The following is a 16114-nucleotide window of genomic DNA, read 5'->3' as shown; positions in this document are numbered from 1 at the left end:
TAGCTTAATTATTCAAATGAATTTAATCTATTTTCTCTGCTTATAAGGTAGAAAAGATCAACATGATATTAAGATACATTTTGAAGTTTTTATTGAATAGCCTACCAGTTCTTACACAGGGGTATAATTCTCTCATAAATACACATTTAAAAATCATCTTAAAACAACCCAATCCAGAAGTAACAAAAAAGTAATTAATCTAAGTTTACAGCCCAAAGATCGACAGTCTTTTTATATATCAACAGGATGTTCCTTATTATGCTGGCCATGGGCTGTTACTCATTTCGGGAGATAGCTCCACAAAATAAGATACTCTACAATGATGATTACAGAGATTAGGTTAATAACTAATATCTTACCACAGCATCATAGAGAATGATGTAAACTTGATTGAGTTTATCCTCTGGTATCCCACAGTGCAAAAGTATAGCTTTCAGTAAGGCAGTGTGGTTCAAGTAAATACTGTAATTTCTTTCCTAACAAACGGTAAGAAAAAAAGAAAGGAAGAAAGGGAAAAAAAAGTTTTACTTCCACTCCATTTTATTAAAAAGAAAAAAAAGAAAAATGGTTTTTCCTAAATATTTAATAGTAGTTAAAAACTAACGTCAGACTTCTTATTCCACCCCCTTACCTTCCATCTAGAGCTGAAGAACAGGCAAGGCTTGTACTATTTTACCATAATCACTTATCTGACAGAAGAAAGACTATTTCAATGGCACTGTAACGATTCAATTACTATTTCCTTTGCACACAAACCTATGCCTCATTTTAAGCTTACCTATGAAACATGTTTTTTATCTAAATGACAGTGTCCTATAACTGACTATTGATAAAATGCGAAAACAGTTCTGTACTTGCTAAGGTTAAAGTATCTATCCTTTTTAAGCACGTTAGACAAAAATATTTACTTAGATTAAAATTTTAGGATAGAAAAAGAGAGCAAAAGGGATGATTAGAGAATCTACCTGTAGCACTGAAAACTCCTGAATGATTTCTGAAATGGCATAAATTGTTTCTGCTATAGGCAAAAAGCTATTTCCAGTAGATGTAATAATGTCAAATGCACATTCTAGGAGTTCTTTGGGATGACAGCGGTCTAACTTCCGAGGTCTGAAAACTCGCTCTATACAGTATCTAAAGGAAACAATGAAGAACGAATCAGCATCTTCAGTGGTCACTGTCATAAAGCATAGCATCTGTGCAAAACATCACCTCTCCGTCCTTTACCTTTTCAAGTTTGATATGTTATTTCGAGCTACAAATCTTGCAAAAGGAATCTGAAAAATAAAGTACATAAAAATCATTGAAGAAAAACTTTCAGTCTGACTAGACTCCTAAACTTGGTATAAATTATTACTGTTCAGTAACACTTGTACTCTCACATGTGTAATAATGCCTTAAATATTTACCATAGCCAAGTAATATTAATGTAACCATCCTTGCTGCAGATTTTAAATAAAAACATCCCGCCCCCCAAGTTCCTAGAAGAGCTTGGAGAAGGACACAAGGACCTTTCTTAATTACCCAAATACATGCAAAATACATCATAAATTGACTACAAGCCTATTAAAATGTACAAACAGGTATTTTGCTGTCTACGTAAAGATGTAAAGGAATATTTTTCAGTAAGTCTTTGGTCAACACATTTTCTAAAACAAGTAATTTCAACGGTAAATCACATTTTTAGATCCTGCACAAATCCTTAACTGTGAATCATATCGTATAGCTTGATGTTACAAATGCAAAGGAAGGGTGAGTTTAACTGACCTTTAATTAATGGAACAGAATATAAAGAGTCAGGTTCTTTAACTGTCAATAATAAACAAAAAATATATAACTTAAAGCATTTAGGTGTTAAATTAAATACAAGGTAATTAACTAGGTCAACCTTGCATATAATTGGGTAGTACTGATAGAGGAATCCCAGACAGTAGAATTTCAACCGCGCAAACAGCTGTTCCTCTCAAGAGTAGAATGATCCTTGACAACACCTGTTTGAGGAACATAAGACTGGGTTGCCTGTTCCCCACATTCTCTATAAAGACTTACAGATAAGAAAGGGATGGGAATATTTCACTGGCCATTGGAAAACTCTTGTCTCTTACTATGTGCAGAACAAAACCCCAAAAAACCAAGAACTGACATCTATCACATTTATAATATGGCATTATTTTCACCTAGGTTTAAAAAAAAAAAAAAGGGGGGGGGGAAATGGAAGAAAAAAAAAAAAGGTAAAGTATATTTCTTTCCGGTGCAATCAGGGCTCCAGCTATCAAGACCAGGAATACGGCACTAAGGAATACAGGAACAAACATGACACTGAAAGACAGATACACTGCTTCAGCAGTCAGAAGTATAAGCCTCAACCAAAATTATGACTAGCAAATCAAAGGTATCTACAAACACCACAGCTCTCTTCAAACCCAGCTTTGCCTGTAGAGATGATACTACTTACTCTGAGGTCATAAGGAAGCATTACCAGCATCCCACTGTGATCCATGAAATACGAAGCTTCATTATGTTCATATAATTTTTTATTTCTGGGCATTAGCAGTGGAGTATGCAGCTTGATGGCTCCTGCATAAAACCAGTAAAATACCATTATCTCCCATTTCAGAAGCAGCATCTGCTTTTTCACAAGCTCATGAAAAGCCTTGCAGGGTATGATATCTCAACTGACACCTTAAAAAAATGACATTATTTTAAATGTCTTTAGAAGACTTTCTTCTTCCACCATTTAAAGAAAGCTACCAAATAAACTTTGATGTTCTATCTTGCACACTTCTCGGGCTCAGCAGGCAGCCCAACAGAGAACTGCCAATTCCACAGCCCCAGCAGAATCCTCACCTTGCCCTCTCTCTTTAAACACCACCCTTCACAAAAGCCTGCATACACAACAGATGAGAAACTCTCCAGATACCAATAGTGCTGTTTTGGACCAGAGGCACTTCCATAGAGAACAAGTATTGTCCAGAAATGTTGTATCCTGTGTCTCAAAAACATACTGGAAGTGTTTGTGGTTCATTTTAAAACCTCATAAATACCATCTTTTGCTGACTATACTTTGCAACCCTCTATCTGTATGAATCCTTACTATTAATAATATTGCTAATAATTGAAAAATACCTTCCTGTTTTAAATTCTCTACTGATTCTCAAGCAGCTACTTTATTATAGAGGCTTTACTCATGTCTTCAATTAGATTTCAACATAAGCACTTAAATCGGGAAAAAAACCCCAGCCTCAAATACAACAAAATACTTCTATCCATTGCAGATGGCAGATACAAACTAAGGGAGAAAATACATATCCAAAAAACCCCAATTTTTTTTCAAAATGAATTAAAACGTTTCAATCTCTAAAATGCTGACAAACACTTTCCAAAGTCTGTCAAGCTTTAAATGGGTGGTCTGGAGGAGTAACTTCTCCTTACTTGATATTGCATTTTTAAGTTTCTCATTCTTTTGTATTATCAAACCCTGATCATGCTTCATCATATTATGATATATTAGGAAATCTCTCAGTTTCTAATTCTGTATTTTATATAAGATAATATCATGAATCATTACAGTATTTCAAATGTGACTGTGCGCATAAATTTTCTTCGTCTCTTAAAAACTAATTTTAAGCAAATACTATTACTAATGACTGGACAGAGTCCTGGAAAGAAAAGGCTTTAAACACCATGATACCAGCTCTGGATCAGGAAGTTCCTGAGCAGCCAATTATTGCTAAAAGCAGTATCACTGAAAGTACCACTAAACACTTGCTCTGTTTCCACACTCCTGAGGCCATTCCCATCCTGGCTATGTTCAGACACAGGTTACTGTGCTATATGGATGCCTGGTCTTTCACCATAGAGCCATCCTTATACTTAGATCTAGATTTTACACAACACTCCCTACCTCTAAAAGCTCATACAGACTTACCAGAACAACCAAATACATTCGAAGATATACTTAAGATTCTCACTGTTCTTTCTACAGAAAATTTAAATAATTCAGATTTCAAGTTAACAGCTATTACTGGGATGCCAAAATAACAGCAAAAAACAATGGAAAACTTCAAATGATATGCAACTACTGAACATAGTGTCTGGACAATTTTCTTAAATCTATTCAGTCACGAAAAAGGAAACGAACAACTGTTGTAAGCACACCCACCGTGTCTTTTAAATATCCGGCTGACAATCTCACATACATGCTGCTGTATCTTGGCTGCCCAAATAGAAAAACTACCCTGAAACCATCACAAATAAAAAGAACATATATAATTCATATACCAAGAACACTCCATGTAATATAGGCAATAAGCATTCTGATATCTTGTCCCACTATAATAAATTGTAATGCTTACATAATAAAAAAAAAAACATAGCTATATGAAGCATTACTGTACCACATTACCTTGTATTTCTTTAGATTTAGAAAGAATTAAGAATTGAGAAACCAAGAATTACTTCAATTGCCATGATTAAAAAGGGAAGAAAACAGTCACAGGCAAATCAGGTGCAAGTACCATTAGTTTGATAGAAATGAAGAGTGAAGAAAGTAATCATTTGGACAGAAGCTTAAAGCTCTAGCTGCTACAATCAAACACTACTCTCATCACTGAAGAATGAACGTAAAGTTCAAATAGGAAGTGATAATTCAAGCCCACATACTACAGATCTGTAGTTTTAAATGGGAACTAACATGAAGGTTAAGAGATAACGCAATTCTCTCAAACATATTTTGAGTTTACCCATCAAAACATTTTTTTTAAAATCCAACATAGGAAAACAACCCTACACATCCCCTAAAGACCTACAAACCTTCAGCAAATCACTGTCATAGGTATAGTCTATAGCTGGAGATACACGCTGTGAAAATATCTGACTCATCATAGTCCGGTAGGCCTTTCCATCCACATTTGCTAAGGTGTGGTGGAGTACTTCATGGAGTTCAGACTCTTCCATCTGTGGTGGTGGAAGATGTTCACTTTTTAACAGCTCCACAGCTGTTGGTCGTGCTGCAGGATCATGGTTCAGGAGCCATGTAATAACTGATCTCTACAAATTAAATCAAAATTTTATAGTTCAGAAAATTTTTATATATTAGCAGTATTTACAACAAACATACATTAATAAAAAAAATTATGAGACTGTATAAGGGACAAAAAAGAAAGCAGGACCTAAATCTTTAGCGTGGATATTCTTTGCTTATGAAATTCTAAATATCTTTTATTGTGTTACTATCTGAATAAAATTTACTAAACCACACAAATTATTAGAAATTTATCTCTTGGGATGACATAACATGTAGTATCCTTTTGTTGTTCTATGTTATGCTAGCTCTGGCATCTCTTTATTAACAAAGTTAAGAGAAAGCAGAATCATAGGCACAACAAGAAAGATTTGAGAGTTACAGATATTAAAGAAGGGCGAATCAAATCTTCCTGGCATATTTCAGTAAACTGTACAAGATAGAAACATTTTTATGGTACCAGTAACAGGCAGATTGCTGTTCCACAGGCATAAGAGACAAAAAGCTAAGGCTAATGGTCACTGAAAGAGTCCACTAGCACAAGGAAAAAAAACTTATCTACATGGTGCAGAAAAGATTACACTGCTCCTTATCACTTCATTTCTTTGCCACAGAAGCATCCACAACAGCTCTTTACAAACACAGAGCAGTCAATTTAGCTTGCAGATCTCTTTCTGTTCTGTGATGCAGATTTCAAAGTTTAAATTAAGGGTTAGACAATATAGCTGCCATTTGTCTGAGCCTAAAAAATGAAAATTGTCCCTCAGAGCTTAAAAGGTATGCCAGCGAACTCTGCATTTCTTCCTGACTGTGCTCAGGGCATTTTGTAGGTAAGCATATTTCCTCATCAACTTCGTATATTCTTTCAAGATTTTTTTTTTTCTTATTTTGTTCTAACGTCACATAATAAGAACTTGGCAGAGATTACTAATGTAAAATTAAGTGGGAAAAATAATAATTACCGTTTCTTGACAGGGATACCTAACAGTTAAATTGTCTTCAAAATTACCTGTTTTGCATTCTTGACTTCATCAAAGTCTTTAGGAAATACAATACTGGGCTATAAAAAACAAAAACAAAACCCTTGAATTATAACAGGCAGTCCACCTTGCTCAGCCTAGTCTTATTTTTAAGTTCTACATATTTAAACAAGGAAACTAAGCATTTTTATTGCCCGTGGGCAGGGCAGAGAAAGCAGAAAACACATGGCAAATTTAGTTTAAAGAGCTAAAAGGGAAAAGAATGTCACTGATATGCTTTTATGATGTCTTATAAAATGAAGATACAGTCCATAATCACAGGCATTTATCAGCTACGCTGACTGATGATAATACCATTAGAAAATACACAGTGCATGAAGGCAATGTCAGTACCAGCTCCAAACTTTATTCTTCACTTTTCATTAGATAAACTTTTTTTTTTTAAACACTCCCTGAGAAAACATTTTTGACATGTTTTGCATCCTTTTCCTTCTCTTAAACTATTTCATGCACAGAATTAGTACCTTTTATATCTGTATACTTACCAGTCTTAGCTGGCCAAGAACAAAGATCCTTTCTGATGCAGTACTCATGGGATGGTAAGACATTTCAAAGAATATTATACCCAGACTGAACAGGTCCACTTTCTAAGGAAGAAAAAAAATGGAAACTTAAATGTAATACCAGTGAATTCTCTGCAGAAGATGATATGTTTTGGTTAAGTGTCATAATATATTATATTATGTATATATATATAAGTGTCATAATAACAAAAATAATAATGTTTTGGTTAAGTGTCACAATATATTACATCCAGAGAGAGGAGTGTTTTTTTTGTTGCTGCTGTTTTTGTTTTTCAAATTTTTGTTAAATAACATGATCCAGTAAGATTTGGTAGACTTCAATGCCTTCTATCATCACAGCACTGCTATGGCGCAAAGGACTCCCACTTTGAAAGCAGTCTTGCTTTGAAATTCAGCTCATCTCTGCGTACAAGCAGGATCCTCTTTGATGAAAAAAAACGCACCCCCACCTCCCAAAATTAGGAATTCATGAGAGCAATACATAATTCTGATTATGACATTTTACCTTAACTGAAGACTGCAAGACTTCTATCCAATTTATTTATAAAGGTCCTCCATGATTACACGCTTTTGACTTGAAGTCACTTGCACCTAGTCATCATCACAGCACCAGCATAAAAACTGACTAGCCCACATCCTTCTACCCTTGGTCTCCTCTCAGAGGAATATTTCTCCCTCCCTTGCTTATCACAGCAGTCCCATCACACCCCATTCCACCTCGAATTCACTTTTGTTGAGCAGGAATGACGCAAATTGTCGATGGTACCTTAGATTCCACGATATCTTTCTCCTAGGCCTGCTTAATCTTACCTGATTGTACGTGGACTTAGTGCTTCCTTGGACCTCTGGGCTGACATACAGCGCAGTGCCAACCATCCCCGTCAAATTACCTACATGGCAAAAGATAAGAGTGCTGGTTTTGACAAAGTGGGAGAGAAATGCAGCATCAAAAGTCAAGAAAATACTTGCTCATCTTCTGTCCTAATTTCTTCTAGGTTGGAATGCATTCCTTATTGAGAGAGACCCAGTCGAGAACAGTTTGCAGAACAGACACGTCTTACCTTCACATGTCAACGATTTGCGTCTGCCTGTAGCATCTAAACCTATCTACTGCTTTACAGAATTGTAGTAGGTCAGCACACAAGTGATACAACTAAATTTCACTTCCATTACACTCATCTTAAGACACATAATGTAGTAAAGTTTTCTCAAAACACAAAATTCAACCTGTTACGGAAGGTGTCAAAAAAACCCTACCAAACAAAAAATCCCTGAAGTCTTGAAATTGTCCCGTACAAGCAGGAAAATGGAAGTGCAGATGGAACATTTTTACAGGATCTCTATATACCTTACCATAAGAAAATCACTTATCTATGGCAGAAGGCTAGCAGTGGAAGAAAATGAATTTTTAGGTAACAGACAAAACTGCCAGATTATATGTAACACACCTACCGAAAAATTGGTGATTGCTTCCCCCCCCACCCCCCATAAAAAAGGTTTTATTTTCAAAGCATGAATGGAAGTTCTAACAGAGTATATAAGACTGCAGAATATAATTGTTTGCTTAAAATAATTTAGAACAAGTTGCTATGTAAACTAACCTGATGGGTCAGATATAGCAAAACTATCCGAGTGATTTTCTTCTTGTTTAGAGACCACCTGAAATCAGGAAAACAGACACCTGAAATGCTTCTATTGGCTTTTCTTACCGCTTTGGTTGGCAGTACATGGTTTAATTCCAGAACCTCAGAATTAAAAAAGTTATGGCATTCATGGAGTCTCCGTTTCTGGAGACATTCAAAACCCGCCTGGACACGTTCCTGTGTAACCTGCTCTAAGGTGACCCTGCTCTGGCAGGAGGGTTGGACTAGATGATTTCCAGAGGTCCCTTCCAACCCTATGATTCTATGATTCACAATATAAAGTCCAATGAGCACTATATTTTTATGTTTTGTTTTCAACTTTCATGTTAATACAACAGTAAATTCAAGTTTTTTCATTCACTTTCAGTTGTACTTACTGCATTTGCTGGATGATCTGTAGCTAAACCAAAATCACCAATTTTGACATGATCATCTGAATCTAAAAAAATGTTCACAGGTTTCAAGTCTCTGTGGATCATTCCCTGTTACAGCAGGAGGAAAAAGAAAAAAAAGGAGACCCACGGAATATTAAACAATAAACACAACTGAAAATAAAACTCTCTTTATAACAGACTGGAAAACTGTATTACATACTTTTCTTACAGTAGGAAGTCTACTGCATTAAGTCACCGACGATTAATTTTGAAGTAAGACTATAGTCTGTAGCCCAGAAGCTAGAAACAATTTTCAGTGCTACCAGATACCTACAAAATGTTTTTAAAGGTGGTCAAGTTTTTGTGACAAAGGGAAAAATCTAAAGTGTTTCATTACAATAATTCACGTTTATGATAAAAATATTCTAAACCCCTAAACAGATTAATAAATGGCAAGGAACAAATCTTGTTAATAAGCACACAAAAATGAATAGAACGTGAAGAAATCCATATAGAAAGAGGTGCAACACAGATTTTACAGACAGGTCATAACTTGTCATATTCACTGACCTTTTCATGGATGTAAGCTAACCCATCTAAAATTTCTCGGAAAAGTCTCCAGAGCCGACTGGTGTCTTCATATAACCCTTGGTCAATAGTATCCCTTAACGTGCTCTTTTCACAATACTCCATCTTGAGTCGTGCATGTGAAGGGGGCAGAGGGAAGAAAGAGCAGTTTTGTCAAGAAAAGAAACTATCAGAAACTTTTTTTTTTTTAATCTGTGTGCATATTAATGCCTGGTTCTGTAACACACAGTTCAGGAGCAAACAGTACCACCAAAACATTCAGCTGTTTGGTATTTTCCCGAAACCTGTCTTTTAGCTAGAAAACATGCACTCACTTACAGGTCCTACCCCATTTGCTGTGACAATGATAGACTTTGTAGAGTAGTACATTCTCTAAAGTAAATTTTAAGAACAAGGTGAAACCAGCCAAGCCATAATGTACCCTTAAACCATACTTTAAAGAATCTCTGGCTTTATTTTACTTGGCGTCTTAACTGCTTATATTATGAACATATGCAGAACAAGCTTATTAAAATCTAATTCCATTAATTGCATCTTTCTTCTAGACAAGCTCTAGCATTGTCTGTTATAAAAAAAAAAACACATATCACCACAGAACAGTTAGCTATCATAATCGACTTCTCTCAGAAACAGTCTAAGTCCTAACACAAAGGAGATGTTGTCAGTAGTAAAGCCTGAAGTTGCAAACCTGCAGGAATTTTATTTTGTGCCTACTGTTAGGGCCATACAATGGCTTTGCAAGTCACTGTTTTCTGTTAAAAGAAAGCGCATACACAACATAATGCCTTTGAAGAGAACGCATCTGTGAAATACAACTTCACCTCTGGAAGTTAATACAGTAGACTTCAACTCCACATTGGGAATTAACACCACAACCAAACCGAAGAACGCCAGCTACAGTGTTATGGGGTTGGGTGGATATTCTAAACAAACAACAAGCACAAGGCAAACAATGCTTTGGAAGCCACAGACTCAAACCAGTTGTTTGGGTGGGTTGTTCTAAGGTTAGGTCAGGAGTTGCTAACTTTTACTTGTACATAAGCCGCAGCAGCAATCCCATTACACACCATGGCACTACAAAACTTTGCTCTCTCCAGGCATAACTACGGCACCTTGGAAGGCATAACAAGCCATGTGCGTTGCACAGTGCCTTCCACAAAACCAGTCTATTGTAAAACCAACACTGAACCCAGTCTCATTCGCGTTTTTTAAAGGTCATTACTTTTCTCATGAAAACCAGCAATTAATCTCTGCAGGCTGGAAAAAACAATATTCTTTTATCTGAAAATGCAAGCACATTTGTACCTGAATATACAGGTAATGCACTGTCTGAATGACTGGTGCCCTGTCTTCTCCTCCATGGCTATTCTTCTCATTGCCTTCTTCATCCTTTATCACAATAAAAGTAACAGAACAGTTACTACAGGAAGATGTCCAGAGTTTTTTTATGCATACTACTATTTTTTAATGGCTGTAACACATTGATGAGAACTCACCTTCCACGGCTAGGTTTGAATAACAGCAAAATAATATATTGACATTTCTGTAATGCCACTAGTTCTAAATAAACTAGAAAAACAGGTGTGACCCAACTTTCATTTTCAAAGTGAGAACATGTAACATTTTGCCATCATTAGACACTGGAGGAAAAACATTCCAGAAGATCTGGATGAAACCTAAATCTCAAAGCATATCATCATTTTTTTTAAAAAAAATTAAAAAATAAAAAAATCTGAAACTAAAATATACAAAGCTCACTTAATGCAATTAACATGCAACACCCGCCCCCAAGCAATAATTTTGGTATAGCATATATAGTGACAAAATGCACTACCATATGATTAAATGAGGCATTGAAAGCTTTTTCATGCCAATGTACATTACAACAGAAAGAGGAAGGAGATGAAGCTTTAATAAGAGCATCTTACAGATCATTGGGATTGGCAACGACAGATTCTAGATGCTGTAGTAAAACTGTGCATTAGCTCTCCAGTGAAACAGTGCCCTGACTGTTCACAGCAAGTGCTGTGGCACAAACTCTTATAATCACCTAAAACCTTACACATTATCCTGACTTTCCATCTCTTTTTGACTGCTAGCAACACGTATTGTCACCACTTTCAAAAAAGTGACTAGCATGAGCAAATATATTGGTTTATATCATCTAAAAGCAGAACAGAATTTCAACTTCCAGATAATGTAAGGCAATCCATATGGTTAACTGATAAATCATGTACATACTGAAGTGTTAAACTTGCAATAACCAGGCTCATGACTAAAGCGCAACACACGTTTAGCTCAATGTACACTATGGGAAACAGAGTCTAGCCTAGCTGCATCAGACTATGATTTCTATGGAACGCAGCTCATGATGGCACAACATTTTCTCTGATGGAACATAACCTTATGTGGTTCTGTACTTACACCAGCAGTGAAACAAAACTTCCCAACTAACCTGTTTGCTTGTAAAAGACTATTTTATGAGCTTTTCATTTTCACTAGCTCTATCTTGATACTTACTGGAGGATGATCTTTACTGTTTTCATCCTCGTTATCAAAAACTATTTCGCTGTCAGAATCTGTGGTTGGCCTGTTTAAAAAAGACAAAGAAAAAACCCTAAAGTTTTGGTTTTCCTTAGATAAATATTACCAAGAAATATTGACTAAAAAATATGGAAACTATTTATGGAAAAAAAAGAAAAAAAGAAAGTCTAAGCTTCTGCTGAAGATGATCTATATGCCTTAAACAAAAAAGCAAAACAAAACAAAACCTGAGAAAGTATCCTGCTTGCAAAGCAACACTTCCTTTGACAGCCCAGTCTCTTAAAGGAAAGGTATATATTTGCATCAGTAAAATTTAATTTCTATATTCAATAAGCAACACTGATAAGTTTACTTACCTGCTTAAACAAAAAAACACCATGAGTGAAAGAACCACTCCATACACAGAGGCAGGTATGGCTTACGTTTATAAAAATCAAAACAAAAAGGGCAGACAAGATATTTTTCAGGATTTCTAATATTTCAGGATTGTTTATTAAAAACTTCACTCTCAAGGTTGGAAAAGGCAGCACAACATAAAGTAAACAACATAAAGTTGTGCATTCTGACACAAATGCTATGAAACTTCTAGAAGCCTAAATCAGAATTTTCCTCTTACACTGACACTTTTTAGCTACAAATTTTCCTCTCCCTGGTTATCTGACTGCTGGAAAATACACTGATATTGAACCAGGGGACACAATGGAAATGCAGTGAGTTACCTCTGACAAAAGAAGTGAGAATAAAAGACACAAACTTGGAAAAACCAACTCTGCTGACATTCACTACAGTGCCAATACCGAAGCCTACTTACAAAAATGAATGCGAGAACACTCCATCACCATCATCATCGTCATCACTGGACTCCTGATCAGCTCCACTGAATTTGTTGCTGGAGGATCTTTCGCATGAAGTACTCCACTCAACTGAACTTGTCAAAACCAGAGGAGGAGCATTAGCTTCCACATCATTTGTCTCCTCAGCAGCATGGATGAAGAGACCAGCTTTGGTAGGCACTCTTTTCTCTTCAGTTGTTTCAGATGATGACAGAGCGGGAACAGGACTTTCATGTTTTTCTATCCAAGCATTGTAATACCTCACAATATTCTCATGGTTCAAGCGGGAAAGTAATGTTACTTCCCCCTTAATCCTCCGAAATTGCTTGCTGGCAGGGTTTATGCGGATACGTTTCACAGCATAATAGCAACCATCAAGCTTATTTCTCACCTGCAAAATTAAAATAAATCTAAAGTCAAATGCTTATAAATGTCTTACCAAGAGAGCCAGACGTAGAATGATTTAATGGAAGAGGAAGTTTTCCTTCCACCTGGGAAATGACTACAATTCAAAGGCAAGCTTCCTCATAATGACAGGCTTCTCCCCAGACTCACAGCAATCTCTCGCAAAACTTATCAGCCTACAGAATTCCGGATAAAAATCACAACACAGGCACAGCACACTAGAAAGTAATAAATAAAACCATGCATACATTGAATATATCGTTTTGCTTCAGAGAAAACAAATACATCCCCAAAAAGGATTCCACAGAAGGAAGTAATTTTTTACCATACCTTGATGACTGCTCCAAAAGCCCCTTTACCAAGTAATTTCAGCTCTTCAAACTCATTGTAGTAGCGTGAAAATTGTCTCTGTGTTTCTGTGAAGAACGAAGCGCTGGATATCTGACTGCTGGGTACAACTGTCTCGATGCAATCTATACCTGCTGAATCTGTAACAAGGACATCAAAATTACCACCACTAGCAGTATGGGGCCTTGGGGATAAAGCACAAGGGAATAACAAATAAGCATCAGGAAGAAGATAAAAACTAAACAACCTCAAGTGCAACTAAAACCTAAAATACAGAAGTGCTCTGCTGTGTAGAGTTAAGCTCTGGTACAAGAATAAACCTTAATACAGTTTTAATTACTAACATTAATTATGGTGGACAAAGGAACCGATTCTAACAAGAACATAATGAGGAAAGAAGTCTCATTGGAACAGCATCTTCCAAGGACAAAGTTAAGTCTGACATTTACACCATGCAGGAGGTGGATGAATCTACAGGCTTAATTAAAGCATCAGCTGCTTCTATTGATGAGACCACAGCAGTCGGCCTACACCAGCTAGTCATGGATATAAAAGCTAGTATGGTCTTTAATTTCTAGGTTAGTTAATATAAAACACTTGTGCAGTCTTGTGAAGCTCTAGCACAGCTCAATTCTTCTGTTACTGCAGGCATGTAGTCCATTTATTTAGCAGAATACAGAAAGAACCAAGTTTCTTACCATCTAGATTTTCTTCAGCTACAGGTATTTTCATTCGTGGAATGTTTATAAAACTGTGTTGTAACAACTGCTGAGGAGTCCATCTTTCCTTATCTTCCAAGCAAACGCATCTATTAGCAAACCAAGGAGAGATCTGTTCAAAGCTCTACTCCACAGCAGGCCTAAATGTTCAAAGAGGTCTCCTTATATTTAAGAAATTATCACCTTTATCATTCAGATGGGAATCAGAAGCAAACACAGACTAAATGACTTATCCGCAGTGACACACAGAGTTGGTGGCAGGGCAGAGAAGAAAAGAGCACCAGACCTGTTTGCCCGAACCCCAGAGTAGCAGCCTGAGCCATTAGTGAGCAACCACCTCTTCTCTAAAAACTATGACTAGCGACACAGGGGGATTTAGCTGTTCTTTCAAAAAAACGTTCAAGTCTTTAAAAAAAAAGAAGAAAAAAGTCAAAGACAAAAAGATAGAGGAACGCAACAAACATACTTTTCCAGAAAGTCTTGGAAGTCAGCAGGTAAACTGGTAGGAACAGCAACTGGATATTCCTTGGTTAGTTGGCCCTGGCTGAGTGATAGCAGAAGCAAGCCCAGACTCCACACATCTCCTTTTTTTCCAGGTTTGCTGGGAAGACCATCCTCACTAAAACGAACTTTGGTTTGCTCAAAAACATCTGCTTTGCAGATATCAGCTAAGCGTTTGGAAATGCTGTAGTCTGTCACCTTGATGTTTCCTTCAGCATCTACCAGGACACTGGAAGCACAAAGAACTTTGTGCACTACTGAATTATTGTGCAAGTAGTCAAGAGCTGACAAGATCTGGGTCACATAATGTCGCAACTGCTCAACTGGAACTGGAGTCTCTTTGTGTAAGTATGTAGAAAGGCTGTAACCACTTATGTGCTCCACTAAAATGTCCACCACAATTGAATCGTCCCGTTCTTTAAGGTTCATACATTTATAATGTACTATGTTTGGGTGACTTAGCTTCATCAGTGAGCTGAACTCTGTTTCTGCACCCTGAAGCTGTTAGAGAAACACAACATAACATGCATTGTGTCATACCTCATGAACACACCACTACAAAAATATATAACATATACAAAATACCTATAAAGTATATGACATTCTCATCCTTTTCTGGAAAGGAAGTATTGTACACAAGGGGCAAGAACAACTTTGGTTTCTGCCAGGTAAGCTTGATTCCCTCTTTCTCTAGAATTTTAATATTTTATTAATTTATTTATGCATACTTGCAAATACACTTTCTTCCATTTATTTTATTGTAAATGAACTCGTGAATACCCCAATACGCCCATCTTCCGTGGTGCAGATACTCTAAACCCTAGCATTTTCAAGCTCATCATCACCCTCTCAAGTTTAATATGAACTAGCAGCCTCAAGAAAAAAGCACTGAACCCCACCTATGCTTTATTAAGCCAAATACAAAATAAGGGCATTACCTGTTTCTTACACTTCTCAATCTTTTCTATTTCTTGCGATGTAAGAAACCTTCCCATTTTTTTTTGCCAGTGCAGAACCCACTCATATACTAAAACAAAGTCTCCACTGCGAATTTCCAAGGCATTGTAGACCGATTTACCAAGCTGTTCATCTTTGCCTATACATAAAGAGAAAGAAGAGGAACATGGCTTCTTTTGTTTCTAAAGACTTGACAAGAGCTCCTACAAATGCTAAACAAACAAGCAGTAAGCCTGTTTCTACAATTTCAGAAACACAAACCTAATTACAACTAAACAAGCTCCATACCCACCATGGTAGGTACAGAAAATGGTATGATGAGACTGAATGCTATGCGGCAGTAGTCAAATGAAAGCAATAACACTTTGGCAAAAAACTGCTGCACATTTTAAAGAATTACAGGTTTTAATAAACGAACACTCTTCCTGCTGAGCAAATCCCAAGCTCTACACTCAGTAACATAATTGTTTATCCTCAAACTGCAAAACAATAAAATTCTCTTTGCCCTAGAGTCTTTCTGGCTATACCTGAAGGTGTATAGCACTGAGGAAGTGCTATGTTAACAATCAACAATGAAAACATTTGATGGTTCGTTCATGGAGGTCTTTCAGCTCT

General features: G+C 36.5%; 1 protein-coding gene across 8 annotated transcripts in view; it reads right to left on the bottom strand.

Moving 5' to 3' along the window:
• Positions 1–16114, bottom strand: part of EIF2AK4 (eukaryotic translation initiation factor 2 alpha kinase 4) — a 42449-nt gene that overhangs the window by 15605 nt on the left and 10730 nt on the right. For all 8 annotated transcript variants that reach the window (XR_010070648.1, XR_010070647.1, XR_010070651.1 and 5 more), the window contains exons 8-26: positions 15481–15638; positions 14508–15043; positions 14021–14130; positions 13305–13462; positions 12548–12960; positions 11713–11782; positions 10498–10581; positions 9175–9297; positions 8608–8712; positions 8189–8246; positions 7398–7477; positions 6549–6650; positions 6033–6083; positions 4813–5049; positions 4163–4238; positions 2456–2577; positions 1228–1277; positions 966–1134; positions 360–476 (exon numbers count right to left, since the gene is read on the bottom strand). Coding sequence is in view for 2 of the 8 variants with exons in the window: in XM_063331422.1 (XP_063187492.1) it covers positions 360–476; positions 966–1134; positions 1228–1277; positions 2456–2577; positions 4163–4238; positions 4813–5049; positions 6033–6083; positions 6549–6650; positions 7398–7477; positions 8189–8246; positions 8608–8712; positions 9175–9297; positions 10498–10581; positions 11713–11782; positions 12548–12960; positions 13305–13462; positions 14021–14130; positions 14508–15043; positions 15481–15638 (2819 nt within the window). In the remaining 6 variants the exon portion in view is untranslated. The remainder of the gene's footprint in view (positions 1–359; positions 477–965; positions 1135–1227; positions 1278–2455; positions 2578–4162; positions 4239–4812; positions 5050–6032; positions 6084–6548; positions 6651–7397; positions 7478–8188; positions 8247–8607; positions 8713–9174; positions 9298–10497; positions 10582–11712; positions 11783–12547; positions 12961–13304; positions 13463–14020; positions 14131–14507; positions 15044–15480; positions 15639–16114) is intronic.

This window comes from Chroicocephalus ridibundus, chromosome 4, assembly GCF_963924245.1.
Source record: "Chroicocephalus ridibundus chromosome 4, bChrRid1.1, whole genome shotgun sequence".
Lineage (NCBI taxonomy): Eukaryota > Metazoa > Chordata > Aves > Charadriiformes > Laridae > Chroicocephalus > Chroicocephalus ridibundus.
The sequence above is the reverse complement of the archived record's forward strand: the minus strand, read 5'-3'. Positions and strand labels throughout refer to the sequence as shown.